The following is a 13,403-nucleotide window of genomic DNA, read 5'->3' on the forward strand; positions in this document are numbered from 1 at the left end:
TCTGCCATTTAGTTTAATTGATAGTTCCCTTAATCAGGACCTAATTCTGTTTAACGCTTTACATGACACAGAGCGTACTGCAGGGCTGAGTCGTACACTCCAAGCTCCTCGGAGCAGATCTTTCTTACCTCGGCAGAATTTGCCGTATTATTCTCCGGTACAACAGACGCGCGCTGCTGGTTGATGAGAATTTGGTCAGCAAAGAGAGGCAACCCCCCCGAGGCCAGCCGGGGGTGACTACTCACGCGGACAGCTGCTCATGGTGTACCACTCCATGCACTGCCCGTAGGGGAAGGAGGCCACGTAGGCGTTGGAGTCCACGCACTGCTTCATGTTGCTGCACCACATGCACTCGGAGCTGCCGCTGGTGCACTCGCCGCACAGCGTCCGCAGGGCGCACGGCGTGCGGCACTGCTTGGCGCTGTGATTAGCTGCGGGCGGGAGAGCAGGGATCAACTTTCGGCCTGAGAAGGACGCAGGYGATAAGCCCCAAGCCCAAACTCACTTGGCCCAACCGAAAAATACGGGAGATAAAGCCCACGAATTATGCAAACCAAGTATCGTAGATGTGCAACACCTCATCTGGACCGTGGTGGTGCTGGTCAGCCTGGAGAACTTTATGCCAAGGTTAATGTACTACTCGTGCATTAGCACAGAGTTACTAATGCAGTTTTTGCATTTATACATTTATTAACGCATTGCTTCGCTTTAACAGAACCGTTGGGAACAGTACCCACATTTTACGTGAGAATATTGCGACGTACGTTAAGCGAATTGATCAGCTCCACCCATAAAAATGAGTATTTAAAGCAAAACCTGCTCAGGAATTTCTGGTGCAAGCCAGAGCTTAACCATCAGTTTTAAGTGACTATTATTGGGCCATAAAATAAGTTTTAAATTTAAACTGAAGTGCTGCATGTGTTAAGTGGAAAACAAAACAAAACGATGAAATTTTGAGTTAAAAATGCCACGTTTATGATCCGCATCCTGCACAGCCACAAAGCATGACTTAAAGTGGTGTCACTTACTTAGAAATCTTATGTAATCAGCCAACTTTCTTAAAACTTAAAAAGGCATTAATTGGTATTCAGAAATAATCAGCTATAATGGAGAGTTAACARACCAACCCATTTTAAAAGATATGCAGCTCCAACAAAGCTAGAAGACTCTCCCCAAAAGCAAATAGCCTTTTTTTTTTAAAAAAAAAAAAAAAATCTCATTATCTCTAAAGTGTCTTGCCCAATTAATTTCAAACTTTGATAAAATTCTCCTCTCCCTACAGCGCACGGGAGAGAAAAGGAACATTCAGCTGGAAAGTAGCTTTTATTTTGCATTTTTGAAACAGGAAACGGCTCCACACCATAATTAACCTAAATGCCACATTCCGGCAYGCAATTCAGAGAAAAATAATTAAACTGTAACGTACTCTGAGCATTTTAGAGTTAACAGCGTAAACGTGGCGCTAGTTTTAAAACGCCAAAACCTTGCGTGAAGTATGTACAAAGGACATTTGTTTAGAGTCTTCTTTTTATTATTATTATTYCTTTTTAGGAAGATCACGACACCATTTTTTTAACGAAGGTAACGAAGGAGAGCTTATTGACTCTCTAGGAAGTATAAATACACATCACCCAAGCCGTTCCCCGTGAGACGTGCAGATGAGAGCTGCGGCTACCTGGCCTTTCGCAGACGCTGCCGTTAACCTCGTTGATGCACGTCGCTGCCTTCAGGCCCTGCTGGGAAGGCTCAGCCAAATAGCCGCAAAAGCCGGCGTCGCTGGGCTCGTCGGGGAGCCACTGGAGCAGGGTGTTGGTGAAGGGCGACATGTCTTCCCAGCACCAGTAGGACACGTTGATTTTTCTCAGCCCAACCCACGGAGTCAAAGTTTTGAGCTGGAAAAAGCAAAGCGTGACGTTAGGATCGATAAACAGCACGGTTTTATTGCCTCAGCTATTGAAAGGAGATAAAACTCGCCGCCGCGCAGAGYGGCTGTGCGACCTCGCCAGGTCTGCTGTTGCAAAAACACAACAGAGACACAGTTGTTTCTCGGGGCCATCAGAATTAAATGCCAAAAGAGATAAAGAAATCCTTTAGGAAACACTCAATTTCTTTCTTTCTTTTTTTAAGCACATTCCTAGTATCCAAACTCGGAGAAGAACAAGTCAAACATATCCATGCCAGCTGATAATGAAATTAGCAGTAAGGTGCTCTTTCATGCATTTGCAGCCCTTAGAGATGGTTAGATACAGGAATAAGAAATTTCTGGAGCTACAGGCTAACACAAGGAAGAAAACTGGAAGTCTACTATACAATTTAACGGATGCAACCTGCTGGTAAAGATTGTGTGTGCACGGGGGAAGAAAAGGGATTGGGCAGGTCAAATCCAAACCACTATTGCTCCATTGGCAAAAAAAAAAAAAAAAAAAAAAAGAAAGAAAAGAAAAGAAGAAGAAGTATTAATATGAAGACTCCATAACACAACTGTTTCTACAGGCAAGTTATTTTTTGGCAGGCTTTATATTTTGTGGAGATGCAATTTAACTGCAGCAGTACAACACATATTTCACCGTTGGGATCGTTTCTCAAAGTGATTTGGTGGCAGAGTTGCACGAGGAATGCTTTAGTCCTCCCCTTCCTGCTATAGGAAACATTCACCTACTTCAAACCAGTTTTATGCACTCTTAAAACCTAATGCTGCAAATTTAATTACGTCAGGGCTACACAGTTCTAGGGGCTAATACCCATATATTTTCAATTTTTCTTAAGTTTTCAATTTTTCCAGCCCAAAACTTTTCCTGCTTGCCAGCCCTAGGCAAACTGGCCTCCGAGACCCTTGAGGAGCTATTTGGATGTGCTACCAAGGAGCAGCAGCTCGGCAGACCAAACTGGGCTCTCGGCAAAGCTGYCCAACATCCTCCTTTAAGACTTTTAAGACTTCAGTACCACCTGCACGACCCGCCCTGAAAACCTGAATGCCAGCRACTAGCAAAATAATAATAAAAAAAAYGAAAAAAATCTATTTTGCTGATGCACRAAGAGGGATAGATCTTGATTCCCTTCGGGTTGGCTCAGGCAGGAAAGTACCTGCCTGTAAATAAAGCCTATACARCTCCAAATAAGTCATGCCGATCTGCTGAGTAAGAAACCGGCATTTTAAGCACTTTTCAGAACAGAATAAATAACTTGAAATGCTTTGCATTAAACACCTATGGTGCCCCAAAGGGACCATCATTTATAAGATACTTCGTAGGAGTCGCGAGAACCACTCTCGTCCCTGTTGTAGTCATGTACCCCCCGCAAGAGAAACGTGAGAACGATTTCATTACAGCAAGCAATACCTCGGAGGCACCGCGCGTGTTTATACTTATCTCTCACATTTACATTCTCTACAATCCCACTTCAAAAGCACCCATAGGGTATGCTGAATTTCAAAAGAAAAAAAAAAAAACAGCCTTTTTTTGGTTAAGAGACAAGTCTATTCTGGGCAGAGCATGCAATACCCCAGCAAAAACTTTCCCCACAGTCAGAGTTTTAATTAGTCAGWGGACATTCGAGAGAAGCACTCACCGAAGCCTGCATCTTATGCAGTTCCTTCAGAACAAATTCTACCTTTTTCTGGGTCGTAAGAGAAGCCAGAAAAGCACCGTTGGATCTGCAGGACAGTTTGGCATGATCATAGTTCTCCTTCGCGTTAGTGATTTTCAAGCATGAGTTGCCAACCAAATGCCAGTTTGTCCCACAGATATTTTCTGGAAAAACAGGAGATACAGGTGATCTTCACTAAATTCAAAGCAGTGAAAGAGCTGTTCCACCAAAACAAAACCTACAGACCTCTCCAAGAGCAGTATGGGTTTGTCAGCTTGGCTGGCACGCTCAAAAATATTTACGTATAAATAATTTGGAAGAAAGGAAMGCTATTTAGGGGAGCTAAAGCGAGGCATCTTCTTTTAATAATCTGTAGCACATAGTAAAAACACTTACTTGAACCTAGAACAGTAAAATCATTTCAGACGAAAGAACAGAGGAAAGTAAATGAATATTTTGCTGATGGYTTAAGCCTTATCTTGAATCACAACCATGAGAATAATTTGCTGCAGGAGGAGGTTGCTGGTAATCCTGTCCATGGCAGCAAATTTCCAGGATTAATTACTGTTTAATCTTGAGAACAGTCATGCCYGCTACTAAAGAACTAGTAACAGTCTGTGGTAATTTCCCCCTATAAGCGAACTTCTAYGTATACTTACTAGAAACATGATGAACATTTTTAGTGTGAATCTTTGCAGAGCCAATGGCTACCTACAACGGGTTTAGATTGGTCTAACAGACTGAAAAGCTCTCAACTGTCAGCTTTTCAGGTGGTTTTTTTTTATTATTTATTTTTTATTTTATTTACAGAATATGACTGAATCATCCCCTTCTCTACAATAACTTAACACTAAACTCTTTATATGTCTCATTAAAAGACGCTTTTCTCACTTTCGTGATTCTTCTCTGAAGTCTCACGTCCAGACCTAAGCGGGTTACTAGAGGAAAGCAATCTACGTCAATCTGAAGATCCTGTCCTTGTGTTTTTTCTCCCTTTCTCGATATTTTATTAACTGTAAATGTCAAAATGTCAACTGCTGAAGAAGCTGTATTTCCTACTTGGAACTAATGATCAACTCCTATGAGCTCCCACTGGAAACACTCTAATAAGAGAATTTTCCTTACACATTTAGATGTTATTTGTCTAATCTGTCCAGTATGTGCCATTCCGCAACTGTAGCTTCTAAAATTAATTAGCATGCATTATTAAATTTAATACCTTACAGAAGTCTATTATATCAACAGTGCTCCTTTTATTATCAAATGAAAAAAAAACAGAGATGAAATACAGGCTAATAATTATATAAATGATTATATTCCTCTTCAGACGACTAGGACTGAAAAGGCTGAAGAATACTCCATCAGACTTTCTGAACTTCCCTGAAACAAAGTTTTGTACAATCATGATGAAATACATCACTATTAAAGAATATTATTTGCTCCACCTCAACAGTAAAAGATTACTTAAAAAAACAGTATTTTCAGACTGAATTAATTCTGKTTTTTTATTATTTTTATTATTATTTTACACAACTACAATCAATACCTACCTGGTAAAGCAATGCACTCCTGATTCCTAGGTTCCCACTGACAGTTTTGATCCATGGCACAGCTTTTACAACTTGTCTTTTTGTTGCAATAATATGCAGGGTTATCTTTCGGACAATTATCATATACAGTAATAGGAACCTAAAATAAATAGCACAGATAAGGTTTCTTTCTTCTCCAGACAGGTCTGTTTAACACACACTACCGCGCTAAGCTCTACAGTTCAGATCTACAACGCAACCTATATATTTGAAAGTTGWGACAGTGGGTATAGCCTCTACTGCATATTTAGGATGTTCCCCCAGGCCAGCATTTGACACATTTTCCTCACTAGACCTTTTACAAAAAGGTTAGTTCTTCCTGTCCGGTTTAGAAGCCAGGAAAGGCTCTATCAATGGCAAACCCAAAAGGATAACGTGCCTTAGCGAATAATCACACGGCACTCACCGTGAAACCTTCCCCTCCACCCCTGCCCGTGGGTATCCTTTTAACTTAAAAAGKGAAATACTCCCACGAAAAGCCCTTGGATCAACTTGAAAAAGTCAAACGTCAGCAGTTCAGAGCTACGCATGCACTGGCGACACCAAACCAGGAGSGGTCATATTGTCAGATGAAGACATCTGGACATGCAACTGTTCAAAAGTTCAATTTAAACTACAGAAGTATTAGAGACTTTACCTGTTCTTCTGTGCAGTTGTTCTGCATTGAGATACACTGGTCAGTGCACCATTGACAGTTGTTTGTATTTGCTGTACAGCTATAGCAGTCTGTAATCTGATCACATTTTTCATTGTCTACAACTATTAAAGAAAAAAACCTGCATGACCAAAAACAGGCATTTCCTGACAGACTTCTAAGAACTTGATTATATACAGCAAAAGATATAACCATACAGTACTGTCTGGAGATTTTCCATTATCAACTAGTCAGTAGATCAGACACTTTCATGGGATTGGACTGCTAGAAAAATTGCATTCTTTTGTACCATTAATCATTTTTAGTGCCCAAGTATCAGTAAAACACAATACAAGAAAATGTGCCAGGACACAGAAGCACATGAACTAAGACCATGCATGAATGTTCAATTAATGCACATGCAGATGATATCAGAGGACATTTAAAAAGGACAGGGAAAAATCTATCGCTGCAGGCCCCTTTTTGCTGAAATCCTGGCCTTCAATTATGTGAAGCATTTTTATGCAAAGCTTGAATTTTCCACTTCATCCTTCCAATTGCTTATCGCCTGTGTTTTGTGAAAATTTATTGTATTGTACATTGAGAGCCCATCAAAGCAATGTCCCTTTACATCAATTTCTTTTAAATAATTAAGGCCTGCAATCTATTACATAATCAAGGTTCATATAATTCAATTCAGAGCAGTGAATACTTTGGGATAAAGCATTGAGTAGTTGTTAGAAAGTTATCGTAAGGGAGACCACAGCAATCAAACCATAAAGCATATGTTCTTTTTCTAAGCCTCTAGCCATATAATACTGCACAWGGAAAAATAAAGCAACTTTTTAGCACTGGACCAGGTTGCCCAGAGAGGTTGTGGAGTCTCCTTCTCTGGAGATATTCAAAATCTGCCTGGATGCAACCCTGTCTAACATGYTCTAGGTGATCTGCTTGAGCAGGGAGGTTGGACTAGAAGATCTCCAGACGTCCCTTCCAACCTCAAGCGTCTGATTCTGTGACTTTGATAACTCTCTTCCTACTATCTCCCTTGAAGGGCACAGAATAACAGAGTGGGGCCCAGATCTCCTGCCCCCTCCCTTGCCCCATGGTGCTCATCAAAAGACTTGCTGGCTCTCACAAGGACGGTTCTTGGAGCAACTATCTACACAGCAATGGTCCAGGACTGATTCCTGACTGATTATGTCATCTGCTTGCGATGAGAAAATAAGTACAARGTTTTTGGAAAGTGACACCCAGTATAGAAGAAATACGCCCTAAGGAACCAACGCAGTAGCTCCAGGATGGACAGGAGCTGCAGAAGTCCTCGTYCCACTGCTGCTGCTTGGTCAGAGGGATTCCTCTGAGGGCATATATAGAAACAGAACAACAGCCCTCGTGTCTTAAACTTTTTCTGGCAATGGCACAAAAATAACGCAAGATGGAATTTGGAAAGGAAAAACTCTAGGCACCTCAGGAGAGGGAAGCAGAGAGGACACTGCACATACCTGGCTTAGGAGGACAGTCTTCAAAGACTTTTTGCTGCTGCTCTATCGTTGCCATCTCCCAGGGGACACAGCGGGGAAGGGTGGCATTCCACACGCACCGGACTCCAGGACCCGCTCGCAAACAAGCCGTTTCGTTGTCAAAAGCTTCACATTGCTCCGGTGCGTACTTCAGTATGTCGCTCAGAAGGAGGCTGTTGAAGCCTCCAAATACATACATGGTGCTGAACAAAACGCAAGTAAACATATAAACACGTCTGTGTTTACAGCTCATGTACTGCTGCAGCTCAGTTTTATTCAACGTGTAAGGCGTTTATTAAAACTGCAGTGTGCATATATCCAAATAAACAGATATTGGTTAAGTAACGCACTAAAGAAAAGGGTCAATCAGGTTCCACTAGGTCAGAGAACCCAACGGATCTCAATACATGGCTTCTGAGAAAGACAGCATCAAATATACCTTAGATAAAGCACTGACCCTCCCTTTCAGTCAAACCTCTGGGTGACACCCCACAAGTGTGAATATACATAAAATATTGCAGACATGCAGGATTCTCCTTTCAAGAACAGTGGTAAGAAAGGGAGGAAGGCTAAAACAGGTGAGATGGTATCACACCACTGAATCAGTGTTCAGAAACTGTGACAAAACAATTCAATGTTGTCACATCTTGGTACACTGTTGTGACAAAACCACAGTTATTTTCATGGCCCTTAGCAACTGAGCAAAGAGTCGTTGTGTCAGCTAACAGTAATGCTTTGAGAAAAAAATGTATTTTTTTCTTTAAATCTTCTTTAATATCACAATTGATTTAGGCATAATATCAGATTTCATTAGTCACATAAAAATGGCACCCCAAAAACCTACGCATCCATGTTTGTAAGTGTGTATTTAACAAGACAATGCAGAAGAATTAATGCAATTAAATAAAAGTTTTGGTTGATTAAAAAACATTTTAACACTGTATTTTCATCCCAATTCAGGAAAGCGCTTAAGCATAGGCTTACTCATTCTTCATGGGAGAATGCACAGAGCTGTTATTCAATAAATATGGTAACAAAACAATAGTGAGTGATTGTTTGCAGAGACAAAAAGAGAGGTATATAGTAGATTCTCTAGATATATAGAAATATATCTAGAGATGCAGCATCTAGAGGTATATTTTTCTTTTAAATGAGGTATGAGTTATCTGTCTAGCTTAAACAGTCCTTGAAATAACGTTACTGATTCATGAGAGACATCTTCTAAAGGATGAAGGAATCGGAGCGTAAGACTCCTACGAAATATCATTTCCTTGAAGGCTGCCTCAAACTCGGTTCCATCGACCCAAAGACAGTAACAGAGATATTCGCCTGAAAGCATGGCTATGGCTACAGCAATATAATGCTAAATGGCAGGCATCTCATCTATGAGAGGAATCTCATCTATGATTTCACCCAAGCATTGTACATTATATGACTGGTACAGAAGAGCCAGACTGGAATAAGCTACGTAAACTAAGACGTCAACTTTAGAAACCAGGAGGGAAAGCCGTGGTTTTGAAGATAAAAGTTGACAGTGCAGGTAGATAGGAGGAGAAAAAGAGAAAACAAACAATTCAATTTTTGAAACAACTGAGCTGAGACAGCTTAGTCAAGCAAAGAAGCTGACCTGCTAGAAGCTCAGAAGAACAAAAGGGCTGAAAGTAAAGAGTGGACACTGAAGTCACTACAAGAGTCAAGATCAGAGAACTTGAGCAGATTTGGAAGAGACATTCTCAAACCTCATGTCTTGGATCTACATACATCAACATGCACACAGACACATGCAGATGCAGAGACACGTGAAGGTGCTTGACTTCACTGAGATATGAAATATGCCACCCCACGCCAGAGTCTTTGCTTCCTTACCTGTTGTACAGCACAGCAGAATGTCCAAACCTGTTCACGTCGTGATGGAGATCAGGGCGAGGAAGCACAGACCACTGATCACAAGCTAGGATGAAGGAAAGCTCATTTCAGAAAAGTTCCTCCTGTATAATGAATAACTCAGTTTACATCGCACCTTCCTTCCTCAAAAATCCCATAGGACTTCAATGACTATTCTACCTATCACCAACATGCAACTGTCTAGAGCGAAATAGGGCAGTTTACGAACACACATGGCACTAGAGCGCGTCAAGACAAAGTTGATGCTATGTCCATTTACAACCACTTTAACACCAAAGATCTTTCTTGACCGCCTCAGAGGAAGAACAGAGCCTCCAGAAGAATCTAACACAACGGCGTTACCTTGTTTTGCAACACTTTAAGCTTAAAGACTTCGTCTTCACGCTGACCTCACGCTATCACAGAAAGGAAAAGGAAGGATGCAACAGCCCTGCCCCACCATCTAGACCGCTCATTATGAAACAAAGTTTCATGGCTTTGTGTTGAAGAGGTTATTAGCTTTTTTGCAATCACATGTAATTAAGTAGTGGTGCTTTGAAAGGCCTTTTTTTCCTTAACTAGTGGAATTTTTCACTCCATAACAAGTTCAGCTTTTATCTGTTCGTACGTGAATTATTTGCAGTTTTGCCCACACTGAGAATAGAGACTTTTATCTTTTTTTTTTTCTTTTTTCCTCCATTGCAATTATGTTCCTAGAGGGCAGCTATCCATGTTTTTAAAAATATTTTTCACTCATCATAGCTTAAGGATTTTTAGTTGTTTTTTTTTTCTCCTTTTAACATAATGCAAGATTATTCCATCTTTTTCTATTAGCATAACATTTGTAAGTTCTGCTTCATTTTTTACTTTGGTTTCTCAGGTAATTTTTTCCTTTAGGCAGTATGAAAAAAAAAAAAAACAACTCAAGAAACACATAACCCACTGAGCAATCAAAGGAATAAAAGTAGAAAAGTCACTCCAATTCATACCACTTAAACTTTGCAAAGTGAATGGGAACACCTTGGGGGTTAATGTCCCAGAAGCAGTTGAATGCAATTTTTGCAATTAAGACAGAAGAGTCAATCTGTTGTAAAGATCTGCAGAGCCTCACCAACACTCACAGATTCATAAATACAAGATAAAACTATTCTGTCATGGACCGAGCTTCTGAAAAATAAGTCTACAAACCAAAATTAGAATGTAAATAAAGCGAGAAGACAGAGAAAAACCACCTCATTAATTCTTTACCAAATTTAATTGGAAAAGTGTTTAGTAAGCAACCCACAGACACTTTTGTTCAAGGTAAGAGAGTGCTGATAAATAAAATACATAGGACCTAAATGGTTGGATTTAATACTTTGGTATATCATGATTTTAAAATTTATTTTTTCATGCCATTTACTCAATTTGAAAAGAATTTAACCTACCACAGTATCACTCATGAAACAAGCATGCATGGTTCCAATTTTTAACAGGAAACTTCAGCAAAATTGGACAGCAATTTGTGATTTTTTTTAATCCAGAGAGTTGAGTTATGTGAGGCCAAGAAACATATTTTGCAACATTAATGGAAGGCTTGGAATGTTTTGCTTTCTAAGCTTCTTTCCCATCTTTAACAGAAGATCAAGTATTGGAAAAAATGAATAATTCTGAAACTATAAAGAACACTCTCCTTCCTGACTTATGAGTTAAGCCAAACCTAAAATTTACAATGCACAGGACATTATTAAATGTACTATACAAATAGAACCTATATGCTATGAAAATATCCAGCCTCCTTCTATGTTTGGCATCTAATTTTCGATTGAGTAAATAGAAGAAATTTAATTTCTCTCCTGGGGGGAGGGAGGGGGGAGAAGAGCTCATTATACGCACGTAGCCTTTATATGAATATTTCATGCCGATTTTTAGAAAAACAAAGTTAAAATTTATTTAGAAATGAAAGGGAAARGTTACTTAAACTGCAGTAACTGTATTTAGAGACAAGCTGCCCGTGACGGTTCTGCTCATGTTGGAGGTGCATCCCATGGAGAAGGGATTCGACCSCGCGGAAAGCACAACCCCTTTTCCCCAAAAGGAAAGCTGTTCTTTCCAGCTTTCAGCCCGAGAGTCTCTGCGTTATCGGAACGAGAGTATTGCCAGAGCACGGGAAAGCTTCCCACCCCTGCCGCATGAAGCACGATCAATGCAAGCCCTAATTCTCAGTGTAAATCTGGCAAAGACCGGGCAAGTCGATTACAGCAAATTTCCCGCAAGAGGAAGCCGGCCCGTTACAAAAGCGCATCAGAAGAGCATCGCTATTGACATATTTTGTCAAACTAATGCAATTTGCGTTTTACATCTAACAGAGAGTTCAGGGGGTCACGGAAGATAGCAAAGTTTAGCAAGAAAAAAAATCCATCCCTACTGTCATCCAAGTTTTAAAAAATCGCTCTCTCCTCCATTTGACTGTCAAAATAGCTAGTTTTTAAGTTAAAAACTCACAATTAAGCTAGCTAGGACCACATAACAGATCCCGCAGGGATATGACTTGCAATCGCAGGTAGCAGAAGGGAATAGTCCTTGTTACAGACAGCGAAACCGCACAAGCATGACAAATACTGCTCCTCAAAGCAACCCGTTTGCTGGCATATTCCTTTCAGAAACCAGGAGTGCAATCTCAGCGGACAATCATTCCACTAATTCGGGCATACATGATTATTTCAGGGAATCAAATAAGAGATCCCATATTTCAAGGAATTYTAATGGCAGATGGGAGAAYGTGATATGAGTAAAGATTTTTTTTTCCAAAGGGAATTATCTGAATATGCAYGCATCTTCTTTCAGATAATTTCATCCTTTTTTTTTCTTCTTCTTCTTAAATGCACAGTCTCTGGTCTCCAGATTCACAAATAAATGCTGCCCTCTTCTGGTTACTCAAACTCATCAAAATCTAATCCTTCAAAATAAAACCTAAACATTCAGCTTTGTTTTTAAATAATGAGTATGGGAGAGTTTATTCTTTTAAAGTGTACATATTAACCAACTGAGCTTACAGTTCAGTTAGTTAACTGACTGTCAGTTAAAACAAGAGCATGTAACCTGTAAGTGGAGCTTCAACAGTGTTCAGTGCTTTTATCATAAGAAACCTTACATTTTTTGCTAATTTTGAGATTAAAACATACTCAAAATATCTGCTAAGCTTTTTGATTGAGATAGAACCTTCTTTAAGAAATAATTTTTAATGCTTAAGGTTAGGTATAAACTAACGACCACAACGCTGCTGCCTATTTGCCAAGAAATCACTGCAGCAGCTCGTTTTGCCTCTCCTGATTACACATTCTTATGCAGTCTGCTTAGTAGCATTTGGCATAATATACACAGCATGTAAATTAGTCTTTCAGAAGACAGTTCGCTTTGAATCTCCAAGACTTTTTTTTTATTATTATTTTTGAAGAACTTACCAATATCGTATGCCATAAAATCCGAAGAAAAGCACTTAGCGCCATGGCTCATGGAGGTGTCGTTGTGCGTGTTTCCTCCAAACACCAGCATGGTGCCACTCACTATCACAGCAGTGTGCAAATAGCGAAAAAATCTACTGTCTTTAAGAATTGTCCTTCAGAAATAAGARCACATGTATTAATGCAACCGATTAGTACCCGACAAAGACAAAACAGCCCATGAATCCGCACTAGAGAAGCAATTGYACAGGGATACCGTTTCCTTATTTTTTTTCCAATGGAATATTTAACTTTCTTTGCAGACTGTTGAATTCCTCCTGTAATGTGATTCTCTCATCTTCCAAATTGCTTTCCTGTTCRTGGGAGGCAGGCAACCACAAGAGCATCTTCTCAAAGCTAAAGGTCTTAAAATCATCAACCCCTTCCTTAAGGAGGGTCATCTAGTTTTCACAGTAACTGAGCTTTTGAGTATTGTCATTTATGCTGCTGATACAGTGCTGGAGGACCCCAGTGAAGGTAATATTCATTTTATACTAATATAAAGACTTCTTTTAAACTAGATACCATCTTTTGGCTCAAATCTAACAAAACTATTTCAGGGAAATCCATGTAGCAGCCTATAATAGAGCCCTGCAGCTTAATACTTGCAAAACTCAGCGTCTCATCCGTGATTAAATCGTGGATAGCATTAATCATATTAGCCATTGACCTCATCTTTAATCAGCACGGCACTGAACGTAAAGCG

The 13,403-nt window shown here is 40.0% G+C and overlaps 1 protein-coding gene across 1 annotated transcript in view; it reads right to left on the bottom strand.

Moving 5' to 3' along the window:
* ATRN (attractin) overlaps positions 1-13,403 on the bottom strand; it is a 133,227-nt gene that overhangs the window by 70,834 nt on the left and 48,990 nt on the right. Inside the window, exons 10-17 of the mRNA XM_085314597.1 lie at positions 12,659-12,813; positions 9,198-9,282; positions 7,314-7,534; positions 5,812-5,933; positions 5,136-5,274; positions 3,568-3,749; positions 1,676-1,892; positions 246-431 (exon numbers count right to left, since the gene is read on the bottom strand). Coding sequence (XP_085170723.1) covers positions 246-431; positions 1,676-1,892; positions 3,568-3,749; positions 5,136-5,274; positions 5,812-5,933; positions 7,314-7,534; positions 9,198-9,282; positions 12,659-12,813 — 1,307 coding nt within the window. The remainder of the gene's footprint in view (positions 1-245; positions 432-1,675; positions 1,893-3,567; positions 3,750-5,135; positions 5,275-5,811; positions 5,934-7,313; positions 7,535-9,197; positions 9,283-12,658; positions 12,814-13,403) is intronic.

This window comes from Rhea americana, unplaced genomic scaffold (assembly GCF_003343005.1).
Source record: "Rhea americana isolate MKP2758 unplaced genomic scaffold, rheAme1 scaffold_41, whole genome shotgun sequence".
Taxonomy (NCBI): domain Eukaryota; kingdom Metazoa; phylum Chordata; class Aves; order Rheiformes; family Rheidae; genus Rhea; species Rhea americana.